General features: G+C 47.9%; 1 protein-coding gene across 1 annotated transcript in view; it reads right to left on the bottom strand.

Annotated features, from left to right (window-relative positions):
- Positions 1-1,353: 1,353 nt before the first annotated feature.
- The window catches only part of EMID1 (EMI domain containing 1), a 421,712-nt gene continuing 410,134 nt past the window's right edge, over positions 1,354-12,931 (bottom strand). The window contains exon 16 of the mRNA XM_069214564.1: positions 1,354-1,489. Coding sequence (XP_069070665.1) covers positions 1,464-1,489 — 26 coding nt within the window. The 3' untranslated portion in view covers positions 1,354-1,463. The remainder of the gene's footprint in view (positions 1,490-12,931) is intronic.

Below are 12,931 nucleotides of genomic sequence, written 5' to 3'. Positions count from 1 at the left end.
TGCAAACGCAGCATAGAGAGATTAAAGAAGTGATCCATCTAGAAAAGGTGATTTATGCAGTTGATGGAGGTCATTGGGTTAGATCAGTTTGAAGCTCTAATTGAGACTCGGGCCACTTGTTCCAGGACCCAGACCCATTCTTTGTTCTCCAATTTCCTACCCATGTCAGCTTTGTATTTTTTTCTCCTAGGCCTAATTCTTACATTATTATAGACATAGGAGTCTGTTTTGAGACCGTAGGACAGCACCTGGCACAGGGAGTGTTGGCTTCCCACTAGGAAGCCGAGATACTTTGTGTTTCTGCATGATGAGTACATGGAATTAAGTATCGTACAAGTCCACTGAACACAGTCGTTGTTCTGAGCAAAAGTCAGCATCATAAAAGTTTGTAAGGAAAGGAATTAGTTTAGGGCATAAAGCTCTAACATTTGGTAGTCATACAACATTTGTCCTTCCACTGTAATAATGTAAGTGGGATGAGACTTCAGCAAATTCAACACATATGTTTCCTAAACCTTATAGTATCGAATTTTCAAGAAAGCTTACATTTTTGGTGGGCGGGGGATAGGACATGGGAAACGTGACACAGGACAAAATGTCTTAATCCATTTTACCGAACTGTTTGTCCACCTCTGTATCCCAAAAAAGCATATTTCTTCCACCTGTAATAAATCCCACATCAAAGATTGCTTTTGTGGCGATTTCTCGACTATGACAATATCCTGTTTTTTCAAGTTGAGGATAAATGGACCGTGGGAAGCAGTGCAATGATTCTCCACTGCCTTGGAACATTGACAAATTGGAGTTAGAGAGATGACCCATAAAAAGGTTTAACATTAATTTACAAGTACTTCTAAAAGAGCCCTGACTTACTGACAGCACATCATGTCCAAGCCCAAACTCCCCAAACACCAAAAGGTCATTGACAACTTTGCTCTACTGATGCTCTACTGGCACTTTGCACTAGCACCCTACAGGCCTTTTGTAGAGCATGGTGGGCAGGGCAACCAATCCAAGAGGGAGGCCCAACCTAATTCAAGCCCAGCTCCATTCAGAGAAATACAGAGCCACATTGTATGAAGAGCTGTGTGGAATTCAGACAACACATTGTCAGTTAATTTGTTAATTTAGCTTTCTTTTTAATTTTAAATGGAACCACTAAACAAACCGCTTTATATAAAACATTTTTCTCTTGGAAACAAAATTAAGGGACACTGCAGTGCCTTTCTTTGTTGATGAATGCCACTGATGATCCCATTATGGATAACAACTTGTTAACTGGTGTTGTTTAGATAAATTCCAGTTTGGTTCATAACTCCCACCTCACCAGCCTTTCAACTTCATGTCTACATACATACATACCACCATAGTGTAATACAGTAAGTGGAGAGGCTGAGAATGCCGGCAAAAGTTGTATGAAGAGATACGTGAGTGCTGCTGGGATCTGACCTTGTACTCTGGATTCATTCTTGAATGTTGGAAGGTGTGCCTGTCAAGACAAATATTGATATTGCACATTACACTCCTAGGAACGAAATGCGACTGAAGGAGTAAGCATACAGAACAAGTTACTACAGTAAGCATCTTGTTCCTATTTAATGTCAAGTTTTAAATTGCTTTATTCATTATTTGCTGTGCCCCAATCTTATTTTACCCAGAAGTAAATCATAACCTAGGCGAACATTAGGTCAATAGCAAACATCCGTGCATTAGGCGGTCTGCTATCCGTTAATAAAGAGCAGGTTTCAAGTTTGAATTTGACAGGGTCAACTCAGCTTTCTGTACTTCATAAGGCAATATAAGGAGCTATTGTCTTGACAAATAGTAATGCTTATAATTTAGTAGAGTATAAAACAGAAACATATTGAAAGTTAATCAGTCTGTGCCTAATGTGACTAGCTTTTAGCTTTGTAAGAAGTAAAATTATGTCTTTCTCTACCGTCTCTCCAAATTAAACAGAAGCAAATTGTAGGAAGTTGGCTCTGTATGTGCTATTTCAAAGTAAGGAATAGCATGCACAGAGTCCAAGGGTTCCCCTTAGAGGTAAAATAGTGGTAAAAAGAGATAATACTAATGCTCTATTTTGTGGTAGTGTGGTCGAGCAGTAGGCTTATCCAAGGAGTAGTGTTAAGCATTTGTTGTACATACACATAGACAATAAATGAGGTACACACACTCAGAGACAAATCCAGCCAATAGGTTTTTGTATAGAAAAATATCTTTTCTTAGTTTATTTTAAGAACCACAGGTTCAAATTCTACATGTAATATCTCATTCGAAAGGTATTGCAGGTAAGTACTTTAGGAACTTTAAATCATAAACATTGCATGTATACTTTTCAAGTTATTGACAAATAGCTGTTTTAAAAGTGGACACTTAGTGCAATTTTCACAGTTCCTGGGGGAGGTAAGTTTTTGTTAGTTTTACCAGGTAAGTAAGACACTTACAGGGTTCAGTTCTTGGTCCAAGGTAGCCCACCGTTGGGGGTTCAGAGCAACCCCAAAGTTACCACACCAGCAGCTCAGGGCCGGTCAGGTGCAGAGTTCAAAGTGGTGCCCAAAACACATAGGCTAGAATGGAGAGAAGGGGGTGCCCCGGTTCCGGTCTGCTTGCAGGTAAGTACCCACGTCTTCGGAGGGCAGACCAGGGGGGTTTTGTAGGGCACCGGGAGGGACACAAGCCCACACAGAAATTTCACCCTCAGCAGCGCGGGGGCGGCCGGGTGCAGTGTAGAAACAGGCGTCGGGTTCGCGATGTTAGTCTATGAGAGATCTCGGGATCTCTTCAGCGCTGCAGGCAGGCAAGGGGGGGATTCCTCGGGGAAACCTCCACTTGGGCAAGGGAGAGGGACTCCTGGGGGTCACTTCTCCAGTGAAAGTCCGGTCCTTCAGGTCCTGGGGGCTGCGGGTGCAGGGTCTCTCCCAGGCGTCGGGACTTTGGATTCAAAGAGTCGCGGTCAGGGGAAGCCTCGGGATTCCCTCTGCAGGCGGCGCTGTGGGGGCTCAGGGGGGACAGGTTTTGGTACTCACAGTATCAGAGTAGTCCTGGGGTCCCTCCTGAGGTGTTGGATCTCCACCAGCCGAGTCGGGGTCGCCGGGTGCAGTGTTGCAAGTCTCACGCTTCTTGCGGGGAGCTTGCAGGGTTCTTTCAAAGCTGCTGGAAACAAAGTTGCAGCCTTTCTTGGAGCAGGTCCGCTGTCCTCGGGAGTTTCTTGTCTTTTCGAAGCAGGGGCAGTCCTCAGAGGATGTCGAGGTCGCTGGTCCCTTTGGAAGGCGTCGCTGGAGCAGGATCTTTGGAAGGCAGGAGACAGGCCGGTGAGTTTCTGGAGCCAAGGCAGTTGTCGTCTTCTGGTCTTCCTCTGCAGGGGTTTTCAGCTAGGCAGTCCTTCTTCTTGTAGTTTGCAGGAATCTAGTTTCTAGGTTCAGGGAGAGCCCTTAAATACTAAATTTAAGGGCGTGTTTAGGTCTGGGGGGTTAGTAGCCCTGAGGGTGGGTACACCCTCTTTGTGCCTCCTCCCAAGGGGAGGGGGTCACAATCCTAACCCTATTGGGGGAATCCTCCATCTGCAAGATGGAGGATTTCTAAAAGTTAGAGTCACCTCAGCTCAGGACACCTTAGGGGCTGTCCTGACTGGCCAGTGACTCCTCCTTGTTGCTTTCTTTGTTCCCTCCAGCCTTGCCGCCAAAAGTGGGGGCCGTGGCCGGAGGGGGCGGGCAACTCCACTAAGCTGGAGTGCCCTGCTGGGCTGTGACAAAGGGGGGAGCCTTTGAGGCTCACCGCCAGGTGTCACAGTTCCTGCCTGGGGGAGGTGTTAGCATCTCCACCCAGTGCAGGCTTTGTTACTGGCCTCAGAGTGACAAAGGCACTCTCCCCATGGGGCCAGCAACATGTCTCTGGTGTGGCAGGCTGCTGGAACTAGTCAGCCTACACAGACAGTCGGTTAAGTTTCAGGGGGCACCTCTAAGGTGCCCTCTGGGGTGTATTTTGCAATAAAATGTACACTGGCATCAGTGTGCATTTATTGTGCTGAGAAGTTTGATACCAAACTTCCCAGTTTTCAGTGTAGCCATTATGGTGCTGTGGAGTTCGTGTTTGACAGACTCCCAGACCATATACTCTTATGGCTACCCTGCACTTACAATGTCTAAGGTTTTGTTTAGACACTGTAGGGGTACCATGCTCATGCACTGGTACCCTCACCTATGGTATAGTGCACCCTGCCTTAGGGCTGTAAGGCCTGCTAGAGGGGTGTCTTACCTATACTGCATAGGCAGTGAGAGGCTGGCATGGCACCCTGAGGGGAGTGCCATGTCGACTTACTCATTTTGTTCTCACTAGCACACACAGGCTTGTAAGCAGTGTGTCTGTGCTGAGTGAGGGGTCTCTAGGGTGGCATAAGACATGCTGCAGCCCTTAGAGACCTTCCTTGGCATCAGGGCCCTTGGTACTAGAAGTACCAGTTACAAGGGACTTATCTGAATGCCAGGGTGTGCCAATTGTGGATACAATGGTACATTTTAGGTGAAGGAACACTGGTGCTGGGGCCTGGTTAGCAGGGTCCCAGCACTCTTCTCAGTCAAGTCAGCATCAGTATCAGGCAAAAAGTGGGGGGTAACTGCAACAGGGAGCCATTTCTTTACACAAGCCCCCCCCAGCCCACAGGCCAGGAGACTCAGCCCAAGCTGGGAGAGTCTTCCTAGTCTGTCAGGCGAGGAAGAGTAGGAGAAATAGGCTGGTTAGTTGCAGGGCCTACTCTGCCTTACATCCTTCTGTTCAGGTCATTCCCTTTGGGGAACTGACCTACTTCCACAGTGATAGGACCTAGTCTGAATTGCCTCTTGTCTGCCTCTTCAATGTCTCCACCCAGTCTTTCTATTTTGGTCTTAGAGGTATCCACCTCTGCTAACCTTATCTTGGCCAGGGTTACCCCTAGCTTACCCAGAGAGGTTACCCAGAGCTGGAGTAACCCCACCATGACCAATAGGGTCAGGGGGCCTAACTTGCTATTTGGCATGGGGTCAGACCACCATGCTAAGGATAGTGCAGCCATAAAGGCTAACACCCAGCAGAGGCCACTGACAGCTGTCAGTGCCCAGAACCACACCTTTAGCTCTTCACCTAAAAGGGAAGGGGCTAAGTTACAGGCCTCTTTGGGTTCAGGTTGCCTGTCTGCTGTATTAGAGTGGGGGGTTACCACATCTTGTAGTAAACACCCTTCTTCCACTCTTTCTTCTGTTAGCTGAGGAGCCACCCACTCAGGTTTAACAGTTGCCTGACTAGCCAGGACTTCTTGTGGGTCAGGTTGGACTTTATCAGGGCCATTTTTGGAGTTCTCCCCTACTGGAGCAGAATCTCCTTGGCTTGCTGTAACCTTGGCTAAAGGTTGTCCACCCTTCCTACTCTGTTTTCTTTTCTTCTTCTTTTGGGGCCTGCTTGCATTTACTGCAGAGGCAGGACTTCCAGAATCCTTGGGAGAGGACTGGCACTGGACCAGTTCCTCTCTTGGGCTCTGACTAACCTCTGGGTAGTCATTTCCAAGGAGACAATCAAGGGGGAGGTCTGTACTGACTACTACCCTTCTCCAGCTAAGAGTGCCACCCACTTCTATGGGTACTAAAGCCACAGGCCTCTTAGTGACCCTGTCTAGGCTAACTCTTACCCTGGCAGTCTCACCTGGGATGTACTGGTTTGAGAGCACCAGCCTGTCATGCACAATAGTGTGACTGGCACAAGTGTCTCTCAGGGCAGTGGTTGGGATTCCATTCACCAGTAGGTGGTGGAAGTGTCTACTTCCCTCTGGAATCTCCAACTCACCTGTTGGGCCCTGTTTCCAGTTGAAGGCTATGAAGACCTCCTCATCTGAGGAGTCATCTCCCATGGCTACACTGGTTACCCCTGGAATTTTGTTCTGGGGTTTGTTTTTGGGACAAGAAGTGTCCTTGGTGTGGTGCCCAGACTGTTTACAGTTGTGGCACCATGCCTTAGTGGCATCCCAGTTCTTACCCTGGTACCCACCTTTGTTTTGGGTTGTGTCTTGGGGCCTACCCACCTGTTCTGGTTTTTGGGGGCCTACAGAGGACTCTTTTTCTTTGTTTCTAGTGTCACCCACTTTCTCCTGGGGAGTTTTTGTAACCCCTTTCTTTTGGTCACCCCCAGTGGAAGTTTTGGTTACCCTAGTCTTGACCCAGTGGTCTGCCTTCTTTCCCAATTCTTGGGGAGAAATTGGACCTAGGTCTACCAGATACTGATGCAACTTTTCATTGAAGCAGTTACTTAAAATGTGTTCTTTCATAAACAAATTATAAAGCCCAACATAGTCACACACTTCATTTCCAGTTAACCAACCATCTAGTGTTTTTACTGAGTAGTCTACAAAATCAACCCAGGTCTGGCTCGAGGATTTTTGAGCCCCCCTGAATCTAATTCTATACTCCTCAGTGGAGAATCCAAAGCCCTCAATCAGGGTACCCTTCATGAGGTCATAAGATTCTGCATCTTTTCCAGAGAGGGTGAGGAGTCTATCCCTACACTTTCCAGTGAACATTTCCCAAAGGAGAGCACCCCAGTGAGATCTGTTTACTTTTCTGGTTACACAAGCCCTCTCAAAAGCTGTGAACCATTTGGTGATGTCATCACCATCTTCATATTTTGTTACAATCCCTTTGGGGATTTTTAGGATGTCAGGAGAATCTCTGACCCTATTTAAGTTGCTGCCACCATCGATGGGACCTAGGCCCATCTCTTTTCTTTCCCTTTCTATGGCTAGGAGCTGCTTTTCCAAAGCCAACCTTTTGACCATCCTGGCTAACAGGGGGTCATCTTCACTGGAGTTATCCTCAGTGATTTCAGAGGTGTTGGTCTCTCCTGTGAGGGAACCAGCATCTCTGACTATTATTTTTGGAGTCAGGGTTTGAGGGACCCTGTTCTCCCTAGATAGGACTGGTAGGGGGGAATTTTCCTCCAAGTCACTATCCTCTTCCTCTGAGTTGCCACCCTCAGAGGGGTTGGCCTTTTCAAACTCTGCCAAAAGCTCCTGGAGCTGTATTTTGGTAGGTTTGGGGCCCATTGTTATTTTCTTTATTTTACAGAGTGACCTTAGCTCCCTCATCTTAAGATGGAGGTAAGGTGTGGTGTCGAGTTCCACCACAGTCACATCTGTGCTAGACATTTTGCTTCTAAAAGTTGGAATACTTTTTAAGAATCTACAACTGGTTCTAGAATCTAATTCAAACTTTTACAAACTTTTAAACTCTAAAAGAAATGCTAAACAGGATCTAACACAAGGCCCTAGCAGGTCTTTTAAGAATTTAGAAAACTTTTCAAATTGCAAAAATCAATTTCTAATGACAATTTTGGAATTTGTTGTGTGATCAGGTATTGGCTGAGTAGTCCAGCAAATGCAAAGTCTTGTACCCCACCGCTGATCCACCAATGTAGGAAGTTGGCTCTGTATGTGCTATTTCAAAGTAAGGAATAGCATGCACAGAGTCCAAGGGTTCCCCTTAGAGGTAAAATAGTGGTAAAAAGAGATAATACTAATGCTCTATTTTGTGGTAGTGTGGTCGAGCAGTAGGCTTATCCAAGGAGTAGTGTTAAGCATTTGTTGTACATACACATAGACAATAAATGAGGTACACACACTCAGAGACAAATCCAGCCAATAGGTTTTTGTATAGAAAAATATCTTTTCTTAGTTTATTTTAAGAACCACAGGTTCAAATTCTACATGTAATATCTCATTCGAAAGGTATTGCAGGTAAGTACTTTAGGAACTTTAAATCATAAACATTGCATGTATACTTTTCAAGTTATTGACAAATAGCTGTTTTAAAAGTGGACACAGTGCAATTTTCACAGTTCCTGGGGGAGGTAAGTTTTTGTTAGTTTTACCAGGTAAGTAAGACACTTACAGGGTTCAGTTCTTGGTCCAAGGTAGCCCACCGTTGGGGGTTCAGAGCAACCCCAAAGTTACCACACCAGCAGCTCAGGGCCGGTCAGGTGCAGAGTTCAAAGTGGTGCCCAAAACACATAGGCTAGAATGGAGAGAAGGGGGTGCCCCGGTTCCGGTCTGCTTGCAGGTAAGTACCCACGTCTTCGGAGGGCAGACCAGGGGGGTTTTGTAGGGCACCGGGGGGGACACAAGCCCACACAGAAATTTTACCCTCAGCAGCGCGGGGGCGGCCGGGTGCAGTGTAGAAACAGGCGTCGGGTTCGCGATGTTAGTCTATGAGAGATCTCGGGATCTCTTCAGCGCTGCAGGCAGGCAAGGGGGGGATTCCTCGGGGAAACCTCCACTTGGGCAAGGGAGAGGGACTCCTGGGGGTCACTTCTCCAGCGAAAGTCCGGTCCTTCAGGTCCTGGGGGCTGCGGGTGCAGGGTCTCTCCCAGGCGTCGGGACTTTGGATTCAAAGAGTCGCGGTCAGGGGAAGCCTCGGGATTCCCTCTGCAGGCGGCGCTGTGGGGTCTCAGGGGGGACAGGTTTTGGTACTCACAGTATCAGAGTAGTCCTGGGGTCCCTCCTGAGGTGTTGGATCTCCACCAGCCGAGTCGGGGTCGCCGGGTGCAGTGTTGCAAGTCTCACGCTTCTTGCGGGGAGCTTGCAGGGTTCTTTCAAAGCTGCTGGAAACAAAGTTGCAGCCTTTCTTGGAGCAGGTCCGCTGTCCTCGGGAGTTTCTTGTCTTTTCGAAGCAGGGGCAGTCCTCAGAGGATGTCGAGGTCGCTGGTCCCTTTGGAAGGCGTCGCTGGAGCAGGATCTTTGGAAGGCAGGAGACAGGCCGGTGAGTTTCTGGAGCCAAGGCAGTTGTCGTCTTCTGGTCTTCCTCTGCAGGGGTTTTCAGCTAGGCAGTCCTTCTTCTTGTAGTTTGCAGGAATCTAGTTTCTAGGTTCAGGGAGAGCCCTTAAATACTAAATTTAAGGGCGTGTTTAGGTCTGGGGGGTTAGTAGCCCTGAGGGTGGGTACACCCTCTTTGTGCCTCCTCCCAAGGGGAGGGGGTCACAATCCTAACCCTATTGGGGGAATCCTCCATCTGCAAGATGGAGGATTTCTAAAAGTTAGAGTCACCTCAGCTCAGGACACCTTAGGGGCTGTCCTGACTGGCCAGTGACTCCTCCTTGTTGCTTTCTTTGTTCCCTCCAGCCTTGCCGCCAAAAGTGGGGGCCGTGGCCGGAGGGGGCGGGCAACTCCACTAAGCTGGAGTGCCCTGCTGGGCTGTGACAAAGGGGGGAGCCTTTGAGGCTCACCGCCAGGTGTCACAGTTACTGCCTGGGGGAGGTGTTAGCATCTCCACCCAGTGCAGGCTTTGTTACTGGCCTCAGAGTGACAAAGGCACTCTCCCCATGGGGCCAGCAACATGTCTCTGGTGTGGCAGGCTGCTGGAACTAGTCAGCCTACACAGACAGTCGGTTAAGTTTCAGGGGGCACCTCTAAGGTGCCCTTTGGGGTGTATTTTGCAATAAAATGTACACTGGCATCAGTGTGCATTTATTGTGCTGAGAAGTTTGATACCAAACTTCCCAGTTTTCAGTGTAGCCATTATGGTGCTGTGGAGTTCGTGTTTGACAGACTCCCAGACCATATACTCTTATGGCTACCCTGCACTTACAATGTCTAAGGTTTTGTTTAGACACTGTAGGGGTACCATGCTCATGCACTGGTACCCTCACCTATGGTATAGTGCACCCTGCCTTAGGGCTGTAAGGCCTGCTAGAGGGGTGTCTTACCTATACTGCATAGGCAGTGAGAGGCTGGCATGGCACCCTGAGGGGAGTGCCATGTCGACTTACTCATTTTGTTCTCACTAGCACACACAGGCTTGTAAGCAGTGTGTCTGTGCTGAGTGAGGGGTCTCTAGGGTGGCATAAGACATGCTGCAGCCCTTAGAGACCTTCCTTGGCATCAGGGCCCTTGGTACTAGAAGTACCAGTTACAAGGGACTTATCTGAATGCCAGGGTGTGCCAATTGTGGATACAATGGTACATTTTAGGTGAAGGAACACTGGTGCTGGGGCCTGGTTAGCAGGGTCCCAGCACTCTTCTCGGTCAAGTCAGCATCAGTATCAGGCAAAAAGTGGGGGGTAACTGCAACAGGGAGCCATTTCTTTACACAAGCCCCCCCCAGCCCACAGGCCAGGAGACTCAGCCCAAGCTGGGAGAGTCTTCCTAGTCTGTCAGGCGAGGAAGAGTAGGAGAAATAGGCTGGTTAGTTGCAGGGCCTACTCTGCCTTACATCCTTCTGTTCAGGTCATTCCCTTTGGGGAACTGACCTACTTCCACAGTGATAGGACCTAGTCTGAATTGCCTCTTGTCTGCCTCTTCAATGTCTCCACCCAGTCTTTCTATTTTGGTCTTAGAGGTATCCACCTCTGCTAACCTTATCTTGGCCAGGGTTACCCCTAGCTTACCCAGAGAGGTTACCCAGAGCTGGAGTAACCCCACCATGACCAATAGGGTCAGGGGGCCTAACTTGCTATTTGGCATGGGGTCAGACCACCATGCTAAGGATAGTGCAGCCATAAAGGCTAACACCCAGCAGAGGCCACTGACAGCTGTCAGTGCCCAGAACCACACCTTTAGCTCTTCACCTAAAAGGGAAGGGGCTAAGTTACAGGCCTCTTTGGGTTCAGGTTGCCTGTCTGCTGTATTAGAGTGGGGGGTTACCACATCTTGTAGTAAACACCCTTCTTCCACTCTTTCTTCTGTTAGCTGAGGAGCCACCCACTCAGGTTTAACAGTTGCCTGACTAGCCAGGACTTCTTGTGGGTCAGGTTGGACTTTATCAGGGCCATTTTTGGAGTACTCCCCTACTGGAGCAGAATCTCCTTGGCTTGCTGTAACCTTGGCTAAAGGTTGTCCACCCTTCCTACTCTGTTTTCTTTTCTTCTTCTTCTGGGGCCTGCTTGCATTTACTGCAGAGGCAGGACTTCCAGAATCCTTGGGAGAGGACTGGCACTGGACCAGTTCCTCTCTTGGGCTCTGACTAACCTCTGGGTAGTCATTTCCAAGGAGACAATCAAGGGGGAGGTCTGTACTGACTACTACCCTTCTCCAGCTAAGAGTGCCACCCACTTCTATGGGTACTAAAGCCACAGGCCTCTTAGTGACCCTGTCTAGGCTAACTCTTACCCTGGCAGTCTCACCTGGGATGTACTGGTTTGAGAGCACCAGCCTGTCATGCACAATAGTGTGACTGGCACAAGTGTCTCTCAGGGCAGTGGTTGGGATTCCATTCACCAGTAGGTGGTGGAAGTGTCTACTTCCCTCTGGAATCTCCAACTCACCTGTTGGGCCCTGTTTCCAGTTGAAGGCTATGAAGACCTCCTCATCTGAGGAGTCATCTCCCATGGCTACACTGGTTACCCCTGGAATTTTGTTCTGGGGTTTGTTTTTGGGACAAGAAGTGTCCTTGGTGTGGTGCCCAGACTGTTTACAGTTGTGGCACCATGCCTTAGTGGCATCCCAGTTCTTACCCTGGTACCCACCTTTGTTTTGGGTTGTGTCTTGGGGCCCACCCACCTGTTCTGGTTTTTGGGGGCCTACAGAGGACTCTTTTTCTTTGTTTCTAGTGTCACCCACTTTCTCCTGGGGAGTTTTTGTAACCCCTTTCTTTTGGTCACCCCCAGTGGAAGTTTTGGTTACCCTAGTCTTGACCCAGTGGTCTGCCTTCTTTCCCAATTCTTGGGGAGAAATTGGACCTAGGTCTACCAGATACTGATGCAACTTTTCATTGAAGCAGTTACTTAAAATGTGTTCTTTCATAAACAAATTATAAAGCCCAACATAGTCACACACTTCATTTCCAGTTAACCAACCATCTAGTGTTTTTACTGAGTAGTCTACAAAATCAACCCAGGTCTGGCTCGAGGATTTTTGAGCCCCCCTGAATCTAATTCTATACTCCTCAGTGGAGAATCCAAAGCCCTCAATCAGGGTACCCTTCATGAGGTCATAAGATTCTGCATCTTTTCCAGAGAGGGTGAGGAGTCTATCCCTACACTTTCCAGTGAACATTTCCCAAAGGAGAGCACCCCAGTGAGATCTGTTTACTTTTCTGGTTACACAAGCCCTCTCAAAAGCTGTGAACCATTTGGTGATGTCATCACCATCTTCATATTTTGTTACAATCCCTTTGGGGATTTTTAGGATGTCAGGAGAATCTCTGACCCTATTTAAGTTGCTGCCACCATCGATGGGACCTAGGCCCATCTCTTTTCTTTCCCTTTCTATGGCTAGGAGCTGCTTTTCCAAAGCCAACCTTTTGACCATCCTGGCTAACAGGGGGTCATCTTCACTGGAGTTATCCTCAGTGATTTCAGAGGTGTTGGTCTCTCCTGTGAGGGAACCAGCATCTCTGACTATTATTTTTGGAGTCAGGGTTTGAGGGACCCTGTTCTCCCTAGATAGGACTGGTAGGGGGGAATTTTCCTCCAAGTCACTATCCTCTTCCTCTGAGTTGCCACCCTCAGAGGGGTTGGCCTTTTCAAACTCTGCCAAAAGCTCCTGGAGCTGTATTTTGGTAGGTTTGGGGCCCATTGTTATTTTCTTTATTTTACAGAGTGACCTTAGCTCCCTCATCTTAAGATGGAGGTAAGGTGTGGTGTCGAGTTCCACCACAGTCACATCTGTGCTAGACATTTTGCTTCTAAAAGTTGGAATACTTTTTAAGAATCTACAACTGGTTCTAGAATCTAATTCAAACTTTTACAAACTTTTAAACTCTAAAAGAAATGCTAAACAGGATCTAACACAAGGCCCTAGCAGGTCTTTTAAGAATTTAGAAAACTTTTCAAATTGCAAAAATCAATTTCTAATGACAATTTTGGAATTTGTTGTGTGATCAGGTATTGGCTGAGTAGTCCAGCAAATGCAAAGTCTTGTACCCCACCGCTGATCCACCAATGTAGGAAGTTGGCTCTGTATGTGCTATTTCAAAGT

Source organism: Pleurodeles waltl, chromosome 11, assembly GCF_031143425.1.
Source record: "Pleurodeles waltl isolate 20211129_DDA chromosome 11, aPleWal1.hap1.20221129, whole genome shotgun sequence".
Classification (NCBI taxonomy): Eukaryota; Metazoa; Chordata; class Amphibia; order Caudata; family Salamandridae; genus Pleurodeles; species Pleurodeles waltl.
Note: the sequence above shows the minus strand (reverse complement) of the source record. Positions and strands in the feature narration are given on the sequence as shown.